Below are 15,607 nucleotides of genomic sequence, written 5' to 3' on the forward strand. Positions count from 1 at the left end.
TGACCTCATGGAAAGATCTTTCACTTTGACAACAGAACTCACCTGAGAGGCTCCAGCTCACCTGTCTGTATCCCTGTGCTGCTCAGGCTGCTGCTGACAGGATTTTCAGAATAAAATGGCATTAAAACAAATCGGCTGGATAAGCTGAGGCTAATTTACCTTATAAATAATGTTCATGTCTTAATGAGCCACACGCAAGGGGAGAGATCAATGGTAAAATATTCCTCCCACTCATTTAAAAGAAGATAAACGTTTGGACTGGTTACTGAAATCTCTTATTAGTTGAACAGCTACATACACTTAGGTTCATCTTTAAAAAGGACCTGATGTCTTAATCTGGCTACTACTTGAAAGCAAACTGGATGAATTTATCAACACCTATCTTCTCTCCTCTGAATTTTGGCTTGGATTTTTAGTGGGTACATGACACTGAGTGGGAAATGATGTCCTGAGTTTTTACACAAGGCTAAGCTAAGCTAAGCTAACCAGCTTCATATTTAACAGACAAATATGAGAGCGGTATCAGTCTTCCCATATAAATAAGAAAGTGTATAATTTACTAAACTATTCCTTTAAACTCCAGATGAATCATCTTGTTTTTTTTCTGTGTTGAAATTAAAGTCCAGTATGATGGAACTGGCTTATTTTTGTTTACTGGAAATGCTTCTGAACATGTTTCTGGATATTTTTTGCATGCTGTCATGGCACATTTCTAGCTCTCCTGTAAACAAGAAAAGGCTGGCATTGTCCAGCTTAATGATGAAAATGCCAGGTTAACAGCAACAGTATGGTCACTGAGTACTCTTTAGGAAAAGAGGAAGGTAAACATTGGTTAAATGATATAAAAAAAAAAAAAAATCACGTAAGGAAATAGGACCAAACTGTAAAAGATTGCATCTGTGTTTGAGGAATATAATTCAATTGACATTAGATTTCCCTAAACATGTATTTCAAAGAGGCTTCAGAATTCAGCACCATGGACAGCAACATTAGGAAGCTCTTCTCAGTCAAGCACTTCCACTTCATAAATGTTGCTTTGGAAAATATGCAAAACAAAATACAAAATTCCTACAGAAGCAAACAGTCATAACCTCCTCCTTATCAGGAGACAGTGCTCTTCTCAAAAGGGGTGACATATATCATAGAATCCAGAAGACATTTGCTGAGATCGCAGGGCCTTAAAAAGCCTCTGACCTCTGTCAGTCAGCACCGCTGCCCTGCTGATCCTCTGTGTGGGATCATGGCGGCAGCTCTTTAGTGAAGGGATGCACTCTAACAACATGGCAGAGCAGAAAGGTTCATCTGCTCATACAGGACAACACAAAGAATAATGGTACAGATTTCCTTCTGAGGAAAAAAAAATCCATAATTCACTATTGATTATTTTCCATTCATATTCCACAGACCATACTGAATAATATAAATAATATAATGGGAACTGTGGGGAAATGTGTTTGATGACGGATATTTAATGAAAATATATCATTGCTTTTTACTGAATCTGAAGTACTTGCACAGACTCTACCCAGCCTTTGTTCTTTCATCTTTCTAATACATTTTAAAATGCACATATTTTCCTTATTATTCTGCATTTCTTATTTCATGTATTTAACTTTATGCATTAGTACTTTGTTCTGTATGTTTATGTGTTAACTTTTCTTATGCAAAGACAATTAAAACATTGTACACAGAGACAAAAAGATGCATCAAACTAAAACCAGCATTAATGTCCAACTGTAAAGGCAACAAATAGTCTGATGATTTTCCATTTCTCAGAAAGCCTTTGCTGTTGAAATAAACTCTTTTTTTTCCTTCATCCAAAACTTCCCATCTAGTGTTACCCTCTCTCTTACCACATCATCCACTTCTGTTTCCTCTCCCACAGTCATTTTCTTTATTCAGGTCCTCTGGTTTATAATGGAGAGAATAGTGGCGGGGTGCACTGGTCACCAGCCCAACACTGCGTCAATACTGATCAGCAATAAATGGATGAAAGGAGGGAGTGATGGACGGAGAGTGCTGCTCCTGCTAACATGTTATTTGACTGGATGTCTCTCTCTGTTTATCTATCTATTTATCTATCTATCTATCTATCTATCTATCTATCTATCTATCTATCTATCTATCCTGTTTTTTCCCCTACTCGGTATTGATGTTGAGGCCCTGTCAGCCATGACCTCTGAGTATTTAATGGTTTTATCACATGGCTCTGCAGCGTGACGAGACGACATCGTGTTCTTCGTCTGGCACAGATCATCTTTGTAGAGCCTCAGGTGACTCAAAAGATAACTGACCATGAGCGTCCTCTTCAACAATGTCAGCCTTTATTTCTTTTCTCTGTTGGATGTTTCTTATAGAACCTATGCACTCACTTTGTCTACCTGCTGTGTAAAAGCCGGGGCCAGTTTAAGCTCCTCTGACCTGTCTCCTCTTCATGTTTTTTCATCCTTTCTTTTTTACTCTCCTTTCCCTCAACTTGTCTGCTCCCCTCCCCGTTCTCACTCTTTCTGTTTCTACCTCCCTCATTTTGTTCCTTCTTACATTTCTCACTCTTTCCCTCTCATCCCATATCCCAACAGTTGATTCCAGTCTTCCAGGACCTTTTCATATGTCACCTCTGCTGCCAGTAAGGCGACTCCAATACACTGTATGAATACTGATCAGCAGGGGATGCGTGAATGGGTGGATGACAAATATGGCATCAGAGGAAAGGTTATTGATAGACAATAATGTGCCAACAAGACTAAGAGTGAACACTAAGGAGAGCTGCTCTAGTTAGGCACAGTAGTGCTTTGAGCTAAATGCTAAACCCTGACATGCTGATGTTTAACAACTGTTTACTATTTTCACCATCAGTTTGCATGTTAACTAGCATCAAACACAGTACAGCCAAGTCTGACGGGAATTTTCATCAGCTTAGCTGAGTAAATATTCTGTCATAAACTAAAGTTGGACAAACATCCAACCTTGCAGTATTTGCTTTTTCTGAGTGTTCTGGTATTTAAACTGACAAATATATTTTCTTCTGGATATAGACACTTCAAATAAAAAGAAGGAGGTAAAATATGGGACCGAGACAACATATTTTGGTGTGTTTGTTTCAAATACTATTGATCTGTTTTGGGTTGTTTGTTTTTGTTTCGTTTTTAGATTTGAAATCCTTTGGCAACCTACTCAAAGTCTCCCCTGAAACAGTTTCAAGTCACAAAACAATGGCTCAGACTTGAGATCATCGTGAAACTAAATAAGCAAACTTAGTTCAATGCAGTTTGAGGAAGAAATCAGTAGTGAAGGTCAGGGAGGTCATTGCCCCAGGAGAGAAGACCATGAACTTCGGTCTAACCTGACTGCATGTTGTGGTGGTGTTGTTGTTTTCTCTCCTCCTCCTGCCCTCCCCCCTGCTGTGTGCCCTTTCTAATAAAGCTGCAATCCCATAATAGTAATCTCATAAACTAATGAATGTTTGACGCTCAAAACGTGGGTGGATTTGTAATCGAATCACGCAGCTATAAACCATTAGTGGTGTTTACAGAAATTGCTGAAAACGACATTTAACATCGTGAGCGTCAAACAAACAGGCAGCGCTGCTTGGTGTAAAACCCCCTTACTCACCAAAGGTCAGTTAAGAGCAAAATATTATGGACCTGAATCACATGTTGTTAATAGTGTCTTTCTGAATCCCCCTGACACACAGAGATATATTATCTCTGTGTGTCAGAGATAATATTATAATATTATAATATTCAGTAAATTAAAACAGCAGCCAAATCAAATATTTTTGAACATTTGATTCCATTTAAAGTCCAGTTTGGCTCAGACTCTGATTCACCCTGAAGAAGAAAATTACCATCATGTTTCATTAAGGCATTGCTGACTTTGCTCGTAAACCAAACCAGACGGTTCCTCCGCCACATTTCTGGCTGAGTGGGTTCGTCTAAGTGATGACCCACTCCTGCGTACCAGTAATAAGTTTCTGTTTACGATCATGTGAGCAACAGCATGTTCCCCTGAAGCTATCCTGCTGCTTCTGCTGTGGTGGAAGCTTTAGTCACATTTTTTTTTCTGTTTTTGGGTTACCTAAGGTTCTCCATAGTGACCATAGAACCAGCCTCATGTAAGCCCATGGAAGCTGTTAAAAGACAAATGGCTGGTTCAAGCTTTGCTGGATTACATGTGTGGTGTGGTGGTTGAAAATGCATCACGCTTGTGAGTTATCAAGAGGTAGTGTGAGTGCTGCTCAACAGAAAATGAGTCGGGGATCGGCAATAAAACCAATATTTTATCACCTGGGGGAAACTGGGCTCTCAGATTTCCTATTATCCCAGCCCTTCATTTTATTTCAAGCACACACAGCAGACACTGTATTACCCTGCAGATCAGCTGTTTCAGTCACAGAGATCTAAAGGCTGGGACACAGTCCTTCATGCAGCAGCCTGGGTTTGAATCCAGCCCGGCCCTTTGCTGTCAGTTCCAGAGGAAATGGTTGTCTGACAGCAAGATAAAGTGGTGAAAATATTCAGAAAATGTGTCCTAAAAATTAACATTAGCAGTTAAATCTGCAGCTCATAGCCTCTCTAGCAAAGCTAAATTAGCAGTCTAGCGTTACACATATACATGTTGGCTCCATGGAACTCACACAAGCTCCTGCAAAAGCATTAGCTGACATTCAAGTGCCAAAGTAAGCAACACAAGTGTTCAAACGTGTTTGCTAAATTAGTCAGTTTACGTAGCAGTCAGGAAACAAACTGTGGCATTAGCATTTAACTAACTTTCTTTCTTTCTTTCTTCTTTCTTGCTGGAGATCACTGCTTTGGCATCCCACTGTCGCCAAACCAGCATGAAAACACAATGAGAAAACACTGTCAGTCTCTGACTGAGAGGAAGTTCTGCCCAGTTTGTCTGCATCCGCCACCATACAGAAGAGCAAACCTTTGATTTCATACTTTACGCTCCTCTGGTACCACCTCTGGTAAGGCTCTAAAGGTTTAATCCACCTAACATCAGCGTCATGAAGCTGCTTCCATTAGACTTCATCTTTCCTCTGCTGTAATCAGACTTGAGCTGCAATGCAAAGACACAGTGGGAGAGTAACCTTCTGAATATGGCAGCAAATGTCTAGGGAGAAATGTTTCGCAAAATGTGATAATGTTGAATAATTGTTGAATTTGAATGCAGTTCAAGAGAGAGAGGAGGTTGGTGGCGGGTCTGTGTTTGTGGTAGAGTGTACATGCATGTGCATGAGAGAGATGGAGAGCACACTTTCCCTGTAGGGAATACTGTATGATCACCATACACTCATGCACACATCCCATCTTCAGCTACACACTGCCATCTACCGCGGTTCTTCTACATTTAGCTCTGTCTGGATTTTTGTAAAGGATAAAACACAGTGTGATCACTGAAACACTCACATGAAGATACAGTTTCCTCAGATGTGACTCATCTGCAGTGTCATATGCAACAGATAACAGCAAAATAACAGGTAAAGAATTTCTATTTGTTTCCACATTTCTATAAATCTTCTATCAGCTGTTGTTTGTTTTTCTTTTTGAGAGAGAGAGAGAGAGAGAGAGAGAGAGAGAGAGAGAGAGAGAGAGAGAGAGAGAGAGAGAGAGAGAGAGAGAGAGAGAGAGAGAGAGAGAGAGAGAGAGAGAGAGAGAGAGAGAGAGAGAGAGAGAGAGAGAGAGAGAGAGAGAGAGAGAGAGAGAGAGAGAGAGAGAGAGAGAGAACACTGCCAACACTGCCCTCCAGTGACAAAAAGGCATCATCACAAACGCTGTAATGAACATTTTTATCATCCCCTGACCAAACTGACCACTTGGGGGCACTTGTCCATTATTCCTCCAGACAAACACACATCTAACCTTGAGTGCATGAGGGGACGTGAACGTACTGTGAATGGGGGGACATGTCCTCAACCAGAGACAGTTTTACCTCAACATGTTTTGAAAACAACCTCAGCTGAAAGGACGTTCATTTCAAAACTGAAAAGAACATTTTGAAAAGCAAATAAAATGTGAACCTATCAGCAGAGTGTCTGACTAAGCTCCTGTAGCCTCTTTCTTCAGCACTGTTTAAAGTGGAAACAGTTGAGTAAGAGTGTTTACACAACAGTGACAGTGACAGAGAGAGAGTGGGAGAGAGACAGAGAGAAAGAGAGAGTGGGAGAGAGACAGAGAGAAAGAGAGAGTGGGAGAGAGAAGATGAAGGAGGAGATAAAGATATGTTTTTTGTCATGTTTTAGTTGGGATCAGTGATTAAAAAAGTGCTTTTAATCCACATTTGTTGCTCTAGTGAATATTTGCAGCAGCAGGATGATGTGTGAGGGCTTGAGTGTGTGTGACCCAGCAACAGTGTGGCTCACTGAACAGTTTCAGAAAAACAGATCAGCTCCGTGGCACAGATGAAGAAGCTTTAACTCACTTTGACTACACAGACAATAATTGTTAGTGGGATTAATTCACTGGTTTTGGTGTTTTTCAGGGGATTTGTTGATCATAAGAATTCTATGGAATTTCCTCAGTATTGTCCTTTAACTTTCCCTTTATCGCCGGTTTGGTCTCCACCCACTCATGAGAAGAATTTCTGGCTTTTTTGTTGCTAAATGTTTCACTTTCTTCACCAGCTGACTTTGTATGCCTGCTGTTTGATGCTGGACATTTTGCAGGGTAGCAGTGAGGTAGTATACAGTGGCTCTCCCTTTATTTACATTAACTGACATCTGAATTCACTTTAATTAAAAAAAGAATACTGATTAATGCAGAGGTCAGATTGATTAATACTGTTTATTGTCAGCCATGACAGCGCGTGGCTACTATTGTTTTCACCGTGTGTGTGTGTGTGTGTGTGTGTGTGTGTATGTGTGTGTATGTGTGTGTGTGTGTGTGTCAGTGTCAATATGGGCATCCTGGAGACACCTAATGTAGCAGGAACTATCACAGAGGTGGTGTTGAGTTCTCTGGCAGGTGTTAATCTGTCTGTGGTTTGTCAGTGAGTTCTCAGATGGGAGTGGTCCCTAATGTATGACTGCTGTTTATAGGTCGGAGCATCACCATGTCAACGGGCGTCACCGCCGGTGTGATCCCATCGCAAGACGGTTTTTCTTTATGATTCTTGCTTTGAGATGAATCCATCTTACTGTAGCGCCCAGTGACTTTTAGACAGACAGAATGGTTTGATGGGTATGAAAATTATGTGAATCATATGCTGTGGCCTTCAGTCGCCAGATCTCGAGCCAGTTTTAAACCGGTGGGTGAATTTTTTTTTTTTTTGGACCGACGCACTCTCCACTGCCATCATCCAAACACCAAACGGTGGAGGAATGGTGTCCATCGCTCCAGAGGAGTTCAGAGACTTGGAGAATCAATGCCAAGAAGCACTGATGCTGTTCTGGCAGCACATGGTCCTCAACACTTTACTAAGACAATTTATGTTGGTTTTTCCTTTAATTTGTCACCTGTCTGTTTGTTAAGAATGGTCCTATACAAATAAAGTTTATTATTATTATTACTGTAACCCAGCTACTCAGCGTGTGCTGCACTGGATCATCTCCCCAGTACATTTACAGCCACTGGACAGCTCAGCAGTACATCATGCACACAACAGTCTGTTGTAGAGATTAAATCTGTGACCTTTTGCTGACAAGATGCTCCAATCACTAATTCATCCCGCTGCTCTTCGGCTGACAGCTGATGTAGTCGCCCATGTAAAGAGTCTCTCTGGTGACCCTGACACCAGCCCAACCAACCAATGATTCTGACAAGAACAACAACACACTTAGTCTGCATGTAATGTCTTCTTTTAATGTGCATCAGCGCTGTAAAAATCTAGACAGGAATATGTTTCTGCACAGTTCCCATGAAAACAAATTTCTGCACATTTATTGTATGTGTCAAATAAAGCAACTAAAATATCAAAAATACATGAATACTAGTGGGAAAATAAACTTGTATTCATCATTTTAACTAATGCTTCTTAATTATATTACAGGCTGCATAAAAGACAACGATTCATAATCATCAACTCAGATTTTATATCATTTCTCATTTGTGAGACACAGGTTTTAATTATGAAGCATATTTGATTATACATTTCCATGACTATACATTCTCCTGTACAGTTAAATGGCAAAAGGGTTGAACTATTTACAGCAGGACATTTAGAAGTGTTTCTGTTGCTGCAGTCAGAGCCACACAAACGCAGCCTTTGCAGAAGCTGAAGCTAAATCACTAAATCACTGTTGCAAACAGGAAGTCTCTCCTCATTTTGTTACCAATGAAGGTTGAAAGGAGAAACAGTTGCATTGTGCGCCATGATTCACGACAGTGAAAAGAGCATTGTGTCAGTAATGTGTACTGTGTTGTGACTCTGCGATATTCTGCACTGTTACAACACTGAAGACACATTTCTAACAGAAGATGAATATGAGCATGTGAATATGACTTTTTTAACTTCTTGAACTCTTATCAACTGATGATCCCTCTTTACATACTGTTTTTTGGTCAAACCTCAGAACTTTATTCTTAAATCTTTAAGATACAAAATATATCAGCTACAATTTGGATAAAGTTTTTGTTTTACAGCCTTGTAACATAATTCTTGGACCGGTTCTCAACCTTTCAACTTTTCTCAAAAGTCTCACCACCCCAACATTTAAAGGTTCACTTAACTCTTCTGCAAATTTGAGCATGACATTGTTTTGTGCTCTACTTTCAGGAAGAAGGGGGGACACCAAAGTCCTGCAAATCCCCTGCAAAGTACCAAATTTAGCAGTTCCATATCAAATAAATACATATTTCCCAGCCTCATTTTACTAAATCAGTACAATTAAAATCTTACAGAGGACATTCAAAACATTTTGCATGTGTTTTTTTAAATTATTTTATTTCACATATACCTTGTTTGATTGATATTTTGATAAACACTGTGAAACCACATATAAGCCTGCTGTTTTGTTTTTTGTTTTTCCTCTCTGTGCACACACTACTATCACGTCTTCAATATCGTCATGATTTTATGAACAGTATGACTTTGGAAAGTTATTATTGGATTGCAGATGTTCTTTAAAGTATTACCAGATGAGAATTAACTTGAGATCTGAGCTGTAAGTCAGGTACTAAAAGATGCTGAATATCCAGGAAGTGAAGAGGTGGTGATAATAATAATAATAATAATAATAATAATAATAATAATAATAATAATAATAATAATAATAATAATAATAAACAATCTTTATAGGTGCACATGTCACAGATGGAAAAACAAGCTGTGTACAGATGTAACTCTCCTCAGTTCTGTCAAAGTCTAAATAGCTCTGACTACATTTTCAGGTAATGCCACCCTGTCACCAACAGGGGGTGACAAAGGCTCACAAAAATGACAATAATGATGATAAATAATAAAGACTTGTATAGAGAAACAGGTTACATTTTACATAGCCCTCCTGTCCCATGCCTGTCTCATATCAGGCCTACAGTACTGTTGTCAGGGTTGGTAAGGTTCCTTTTTCATGTCTTATATCATACATATACATTCTGGAAAAGTAATTTAGTGTACCAGGATGTCATCATTTAAAGAGTCTGTGCTTCAAACTTCACTGTTTGCAAAAGTATCTCTGTTCAAGAACCCTAACATGCCAGGTAATCCAAAAATCCATCATCTGGTACCACTCAAAACACAACATATTTTAAAGGCAGATTCAGTGTTTGCATACATGATCACACAATATTTCTTGTGTAATCCTACCAGCTTTTTTTCCCTTCAGTGTTCCCCTCCAACCCTGACTATTGTCATGATACTGATTTGATTGACAGCTTGCAAATCAGTGTGGACCTGTATTTCTGCCACACAGCAGATGTTCAGGCCTCACAGGCATCTCTCTGTCCTCTGTCCAGTCCAGCGAAGGTCACAGCTGTTTGCGATGACCCATCCAGTCTTGCTTCCTCATAATCTATCTTCATTTTGACATTTTTAATTGCAGTCTTAACCTGTAAAACAATCAGATCCTTCAGACACAATGATGCTGGGTAATTCTGCTGACACTTATAACCACCTTTTTTTTCTTTTCTTTTTTTTGTCATAATAATAATAAAGTCATTATTGTCCTGTATGTCAGCTGCTCTTATTCCCCAATATGCCTGTTTCTGTCAACATGCAGTATTCCCTGTATTCAGAACCATAAAAAGCTGCACTAGGCAAATTCTGTAAAAACATAAAATATTCAGCAAAGAAAGGAAATGTAACAATCTTGTCTCCAATAAATAAGCCGCTTCGATTTGCTTACACTTGGTGAGATTAACTTAGGAGATCTACTCCGATGAACAGGAAGTGACAATTTAAACTTGTGACACCAGAACAGCTCCTTGTCTCCACAAAGCCAGACTCACCAATGTTCTGATGTTTTTCTTCTCTCATCCATTTGGTTTAAAATAAAAGCATTTCTAGCTGAATTTTTCCCATTACAGATGTTGTGTAGAGTTTACAGACATAACTTTAAAGGTAACTCTATTTTATCTACCTGTTGCTATCATGTTGCCTAGTGCAGCTTTGACAAACCAAACAATCAAATCTGCATCACATAGCACTGAGAATTCAGATTTGAGTCCAAAGTCGGTTTCTCCCAATCACAGTCTCACTCTGGTTTTATTTGTTGTACTGTGGCTCGTTCAGGCAGGTCTACATTCCAACATCTTCTTGAAGGCTTTCCTGAAGCTGTCGTCCAGGAAGGCGTAGAGGAACGGGTTGAGGCAGGAGTTGGCGTAGCTCAGGCTGGTTATGAAGTAGGAGATCCCGATCAGCAGCGGCGTGGTCCTCAGGTCCGTCGTCAGAGCCACGATAGTGCTGAGGTGGAATGGGGTCCAGCAGAACAAGCAGACGGCCAAGACGATGAACACCATGATGGTGACTTTCTTCTTGGCCTTGTCCAGCGCCTTGGCATTGCTGTTGAGCCGCATGTTCCTCAGCTTGTAGAGCATCATGGTGTATAAGATACAGATGGTCGAGACCGGGATGGCAAAGCCCATGATGAGTGTGTAGATCCGGCTCGCCTTGAACCACAGACTCTCAGGGCTGGGGAAGCTGAGCACGCAGCTCTTCCTCCCATCGTTTGGGTTGATGTAGACGCCAGCGAAAACGGTGAAAGGCATCACGATGAGGATAACGAGGATCCAGACACATAATGAGATGATTTTGGCTGCACGATAGGTGCGGTAAGGCATGCGCTTGGACCTCACTGTGGCCAAGACGACCAGGTAACGGTCAATGCTCATAACTGTCAGGAAATAGATGCTGGAGAAGATGTTGTAGTGGTCTATGCTGAGGATGACTTTGCACAAAACCTCGCCGAAAGGCCAGTAGTGCAACAGGTGTTCAGCTATGTTGATTGGCAACACCAAAGTGAACAAATCATCAGCAATGGCCAAGTTCAGGATGAACATATTGGTGACTGTTTTCATCTTCGGGGCTTTGAGGATCACATAGATGACAGCCGTGTTGCCCGTCAGTCCCACCGCGCAGATGACAGAGTAGATGACCGGTAAAATGACGTAAAGGTCAGCGTAGAAGTAAAACTCAGAGGGAGGAGTGCAGTTCAGGTCAGTGCGGTTCCCTGACGTGATGGAGTAGAAGTCCACAGAGTCGTTGCAGACTGGCGGCACACCGCCGGGGATGGACACATTCTCCATGTTTGACGAGAAAATGTGAACTAACAAACTAAGAGTCAGCGAGCATTTTCAGACAAAGATCCAGCAATTCTTCACACACAGGTTACATACGGTCATCAGTCACTCAGCCTAAAATCTTGTCTTGTGCACAGTTCAGGGATCAAAAAGATGAAGTTTATCCTTCATTTGATCACTGAAGAAGAGCTCAGCCTGTGAGCATAAGCAGACAGCAGAGATGAGATCAGTATTTACAGCGACAGTTCCCAATGTGAGGTCCAGGGACCACCAGCAGATCACTGAGAAGGTGACAGCTTCTCTTGTTATACTGAATAAATGTAAAGCTCTGCACTAAAACCAAGGTTTCCTACTGCACTGAAGCTTTAGTGATGACCCTCAGTTCTGAGTCCCTTTGGATAAAAGCCTAAAAGTATTGTAATTATAATGTCAGTATTTTCACTATGGTTTCAGTTTCTGGGCTTGTAAAAAAGACAGAACATTTAAGTACTATGTAAACTGTTCTCATGCAGTCTTACCTCCCTCACTTACTGTACAGACAGTTACAGGGGGATATGAGGAAATCATGAGCATTAATAATAATCCAGTCACAGTCTCAGGAGAAAACCTCTGGATCTGTTTTGTGTCCTTGATGTGAAAACGCTCCAGACGCTTGGTTTCATGTTCATCAAATGAGCGGCTCTGTCCGGTTTGTTTCAGGGTCGATTTTCCATTTGCAGTTCTTTAAAAACATTTGACACTTTATCTCCACTCGGGTTCATTCCGTCACTTTTCATCTTTGAAGTCGGCGTGAAAATCACATTCTCTCTGTCGATGTTGCTCTGAAGATATCCTCCCTCCGATTCTCTCGCTCCCCGTTGCCAGAGACCTAAACTGAGTTTTTTTACAGGTGGAACTTGTCCAAGAGCATATTTATGGTGGTTATTTAAGGTTTCAGGCTGTGACGTTTCCTCTCCGCGCTTCCTGTGCTCTCTGGAGATGGTGCCAGAGCTTTACGCATGGGTGGCGCATCACAAAATCTGCACAACAGAGAGATGTGGACATCAATTAGTCGCCATGCACACATTTTAAAGATCAGTGGGGACAGAGTGCATGGACGTCAATAGACAGCAGGCGCACGTTTTTACAACAGCAGCCTTGTGTCAATAAAGACAAAAGTCCAGAGCTGAACGGGCCGAACAGGATCAGACTAATCCACTGCTAACGATTTATTTTTTACTCTCTCTCTCTCTCTGAAGGACACGTATCATGAACACAAGGCAGAAACCAAACTTTACCCTGTTAAAGTAACCTGATGCAGCCATGCGTCACAGTTTCCTCGGGTCATAGTAAATGAACTCATGTTTATTTCCTAATTCATGTGCAATAACCAGGTACAGAAGTCCAAAAGCAGGTGTAAAGTTTCTTATATGACATCTTGTGTTGACAAACATTATTCTCTTAACCTTAAAATATCCTGTAACAATAATCACATACGATCCACTATCTAATGTAAGCTGAGGTCAGACTTGCTATAAAATCAGTCGACCTCAAATCAAAACGTTTTTCAAGACAGAATTTCAAGGTGTATAAAGTGAGATCAGGCGGGTTTACCCTCCTCTGCGTCCCCGGTAAAGTCACTCTTCTCTGGTCTCACATCTGTGGAAGATGCGCTGCTCTCCAGCCCCAGCTACTCTCTCTCTCTCTCTCTCTCTCTCTCTCTCTCTCTCTCTCTCTCTCTCTCTCTCTCTCTCTCTCTCTCTCTCTCTCTCTCACTCCTGGAAAGCAGCGTCACCGGCTGACGTCACTGTGAGATCCCCGTGTCAACCCTGTGGTCAGTGAGGCTCCTGCTGCCCGGTGGGACCGACGACTTTGAAAGTGTCCTCCTCATGTTGAAGTCTTTGCTGGTGTAGATGCTACTTTTGAACTGTTTCATGTCTCTGTCCTCTTAGTTTTCAGATATTTGTGTGACTGTGAATGTTTTTATTCCTTCTACTAAACCTATCTTTACTATCTCTGAATTGTTTTTCTTTTTATTCCTTTATCTTACTCATATGCCCTTTTTTTATTTTATAACCAAGTCCTTAATTATTCATCTTAAAAAATCCTATTTAGAGAAACTAGAAAAATAAAATTAAGTTTATTTGTTCCCTCAATGATTTCAACCCTCAAGCATAACTAGTTTCCTTAAAGCTGCTCTAATGTCTGTAATGTGAAAAGGAGTCACACATAGAGCCAAACCACAAAGAACTGTGGAATTATCCTCAGCTCAATGGAGTGTTTTTCATGTTCAGCTCATTATTGACAGTAAAACAATGAGCTGAAAGATACTAAAATGCCCCATCTACCAGAGGGAAACTGCAGAGGCAGGTAAAGCTTCAGTAGGCTCATTGCACATCTGTCCAGCAATAACAGAATGAGTTAGCAACAAGCCAATGAACATAAAGGAGCATTTGGCATCTAAAGAGCCAGACATTTCCCTCAGGAGTTGATGAAGAGCAAAATGAATTCACCTGGGGCCAAAAACATGACTGTGACTCTGTGAATGATAATGTGTCTGCTGGATGTGCAAATGTGCAGCTGTTGGCTACTATAACACGTTCAACAAACTGTTTAAGGTGATAATATCTCAGTGTTGTGTTTCCAGTTGGTTATGCTGCAGCAAAGCGGCCAAAAAATCAATGACTGCAAATCTTAAGTAATAATTCACGCCTTTCGACATAATAGAGCCCACTCTATTTAATGTAATTTATTCTCTCAAATTAAAAGGGCATTTAGTGATTAAGCATTGCACTAAAGCTGAGGGAGTAACAGGAGACATATCCAGACTTGAAGTCCACACTATGTGTCAAGCTCCAAAAAACAGGGGATCCAGTTGCTAAAATGCAACTCTCCTGCCTTTGAAATGCAGTCTTCTCTCAAAACCCACAACACCAGTGTATAATACAGGCTTCTCTTTAAAAAATGAAGCATCAAGCCCTTAGCTAAGATAATCCTGATGACATCACTGTGACATCAGCTTCTTCCAGAGCCACAGATGACACTGTACAACTGTTATCACTGGCTGAGTAGGACTCCTTGTGATGAGTAAACTGAACTTGTGTAAAATCAGAGGAGAGCCATTTCAAAATGTTCTCTACCTTACAGCTTCCGTGTGAGTATCACACACTTGAAACTTGAAAGATTGAGGTCCTGAAAAAAAAAATAGAATTTCACTGCCAACACCATGCCCCTATTAGAACACAATGATTATAATTATAAGAAATTGCTGGATTGAGGAAATTTGATTAGTTTCTCACAAGGCTAAAGCAAAACAGTTTTTAATCTCAGTTGAGTTCAGTCAGTTTTGGGAGGAATCGAGTGAGAAAAATCACCCAGTCTGCTTCTTCTGTGCAAATGAAAATACTTCCTCTGTGACATGCTGGGTGGAGGAAACTGTCTAACACAACTGCAAGAACTCAAGAAAGTTTTAGACTTTGTTGCTCTTTACAATGTGAAACAGTTAGAGTTGTTTTTGTCTGGAGGACTGTGGCAGACTATCTGCCACACACACCAAATTTAAAACTGCCCTCCTGACTGCACCATCAGCACACTTTTCTTATTCACTTGTTTCCAACTCTCCTTTCTTCTCCTCTTTCATTTTTCTTCACAGCAGATGACACCCTGAAAATGAGGGATCATGGGATTGATGTTTCAGTTCAGTTTCAGCTGAACGTCCTCCTCTCATGTCCTGTCTTTACATTTTGCTCAGGGGATCTTGTCATATTTTAAATTGCCCAGCAGCTGTGTGTGTCTGCTGTGAATCACTTTAAACATTGCAAACCCAGAAACCTTAAACAAGACACTTCCTGTCTCAAATTGATATTTTTCTCATAATAAGCCAAAGTCACTCTGGGCACTGGGCTGTGCCATTTTACTTGTGCAATGTGTGTGTGTGTGTGTGTGTGTGTGTG

The 15,607-nt window shown here is 40.7% G+C and overlaps 1 protein-coding gene across 1 annotated transcript; it reads right to left on the reverse strand.

The window, feature by feature from the left end:
* Positions 1-7,780: 7,780 nt before the first annotated feature.
* On the reverse strand, positions 7,781-13,388 carry npbwr2b (neuropeptides B/W receptor 2b). The gene is made up of 2 exons (XM_071477492.1): positions 13,269-13,388; positions 7,781-12,694 (listed from the first exon to the last, which is right to left on the reverse strand). Exon 2 carries the CDS (start codon positions 11,679-11,681, stop codon positions 10,665-10,667), a length of 1,017 nt encoding a protein of 338 aa, XP_071333593.1. The 5' UTR covers positions 11,682-12,694; positions 13,269-13,388; the 3' UTR covers positions 7,781-10,664.
* Positions 13,389-15,607: the final 2,219 nt, after the last annotated feature.

This window comes from Trachinotus anak, unplaced genomic scaffold, assembly GCF_046630095.1.
Source record: "Trachinotus anak isolate AG129_WGS33_773 ecotype Australia unplaced genomic scaffold, CSIRO_AGI_Tana_v1 ptg000004l, whole genome shotgun sequence".
Classification (NCBI taxonomy): Eukaryota; Metazoa; Chordata; class Actinopteri; order Carangiformes; family Carangidae; genus Trachinotus; species Trachinotus anak.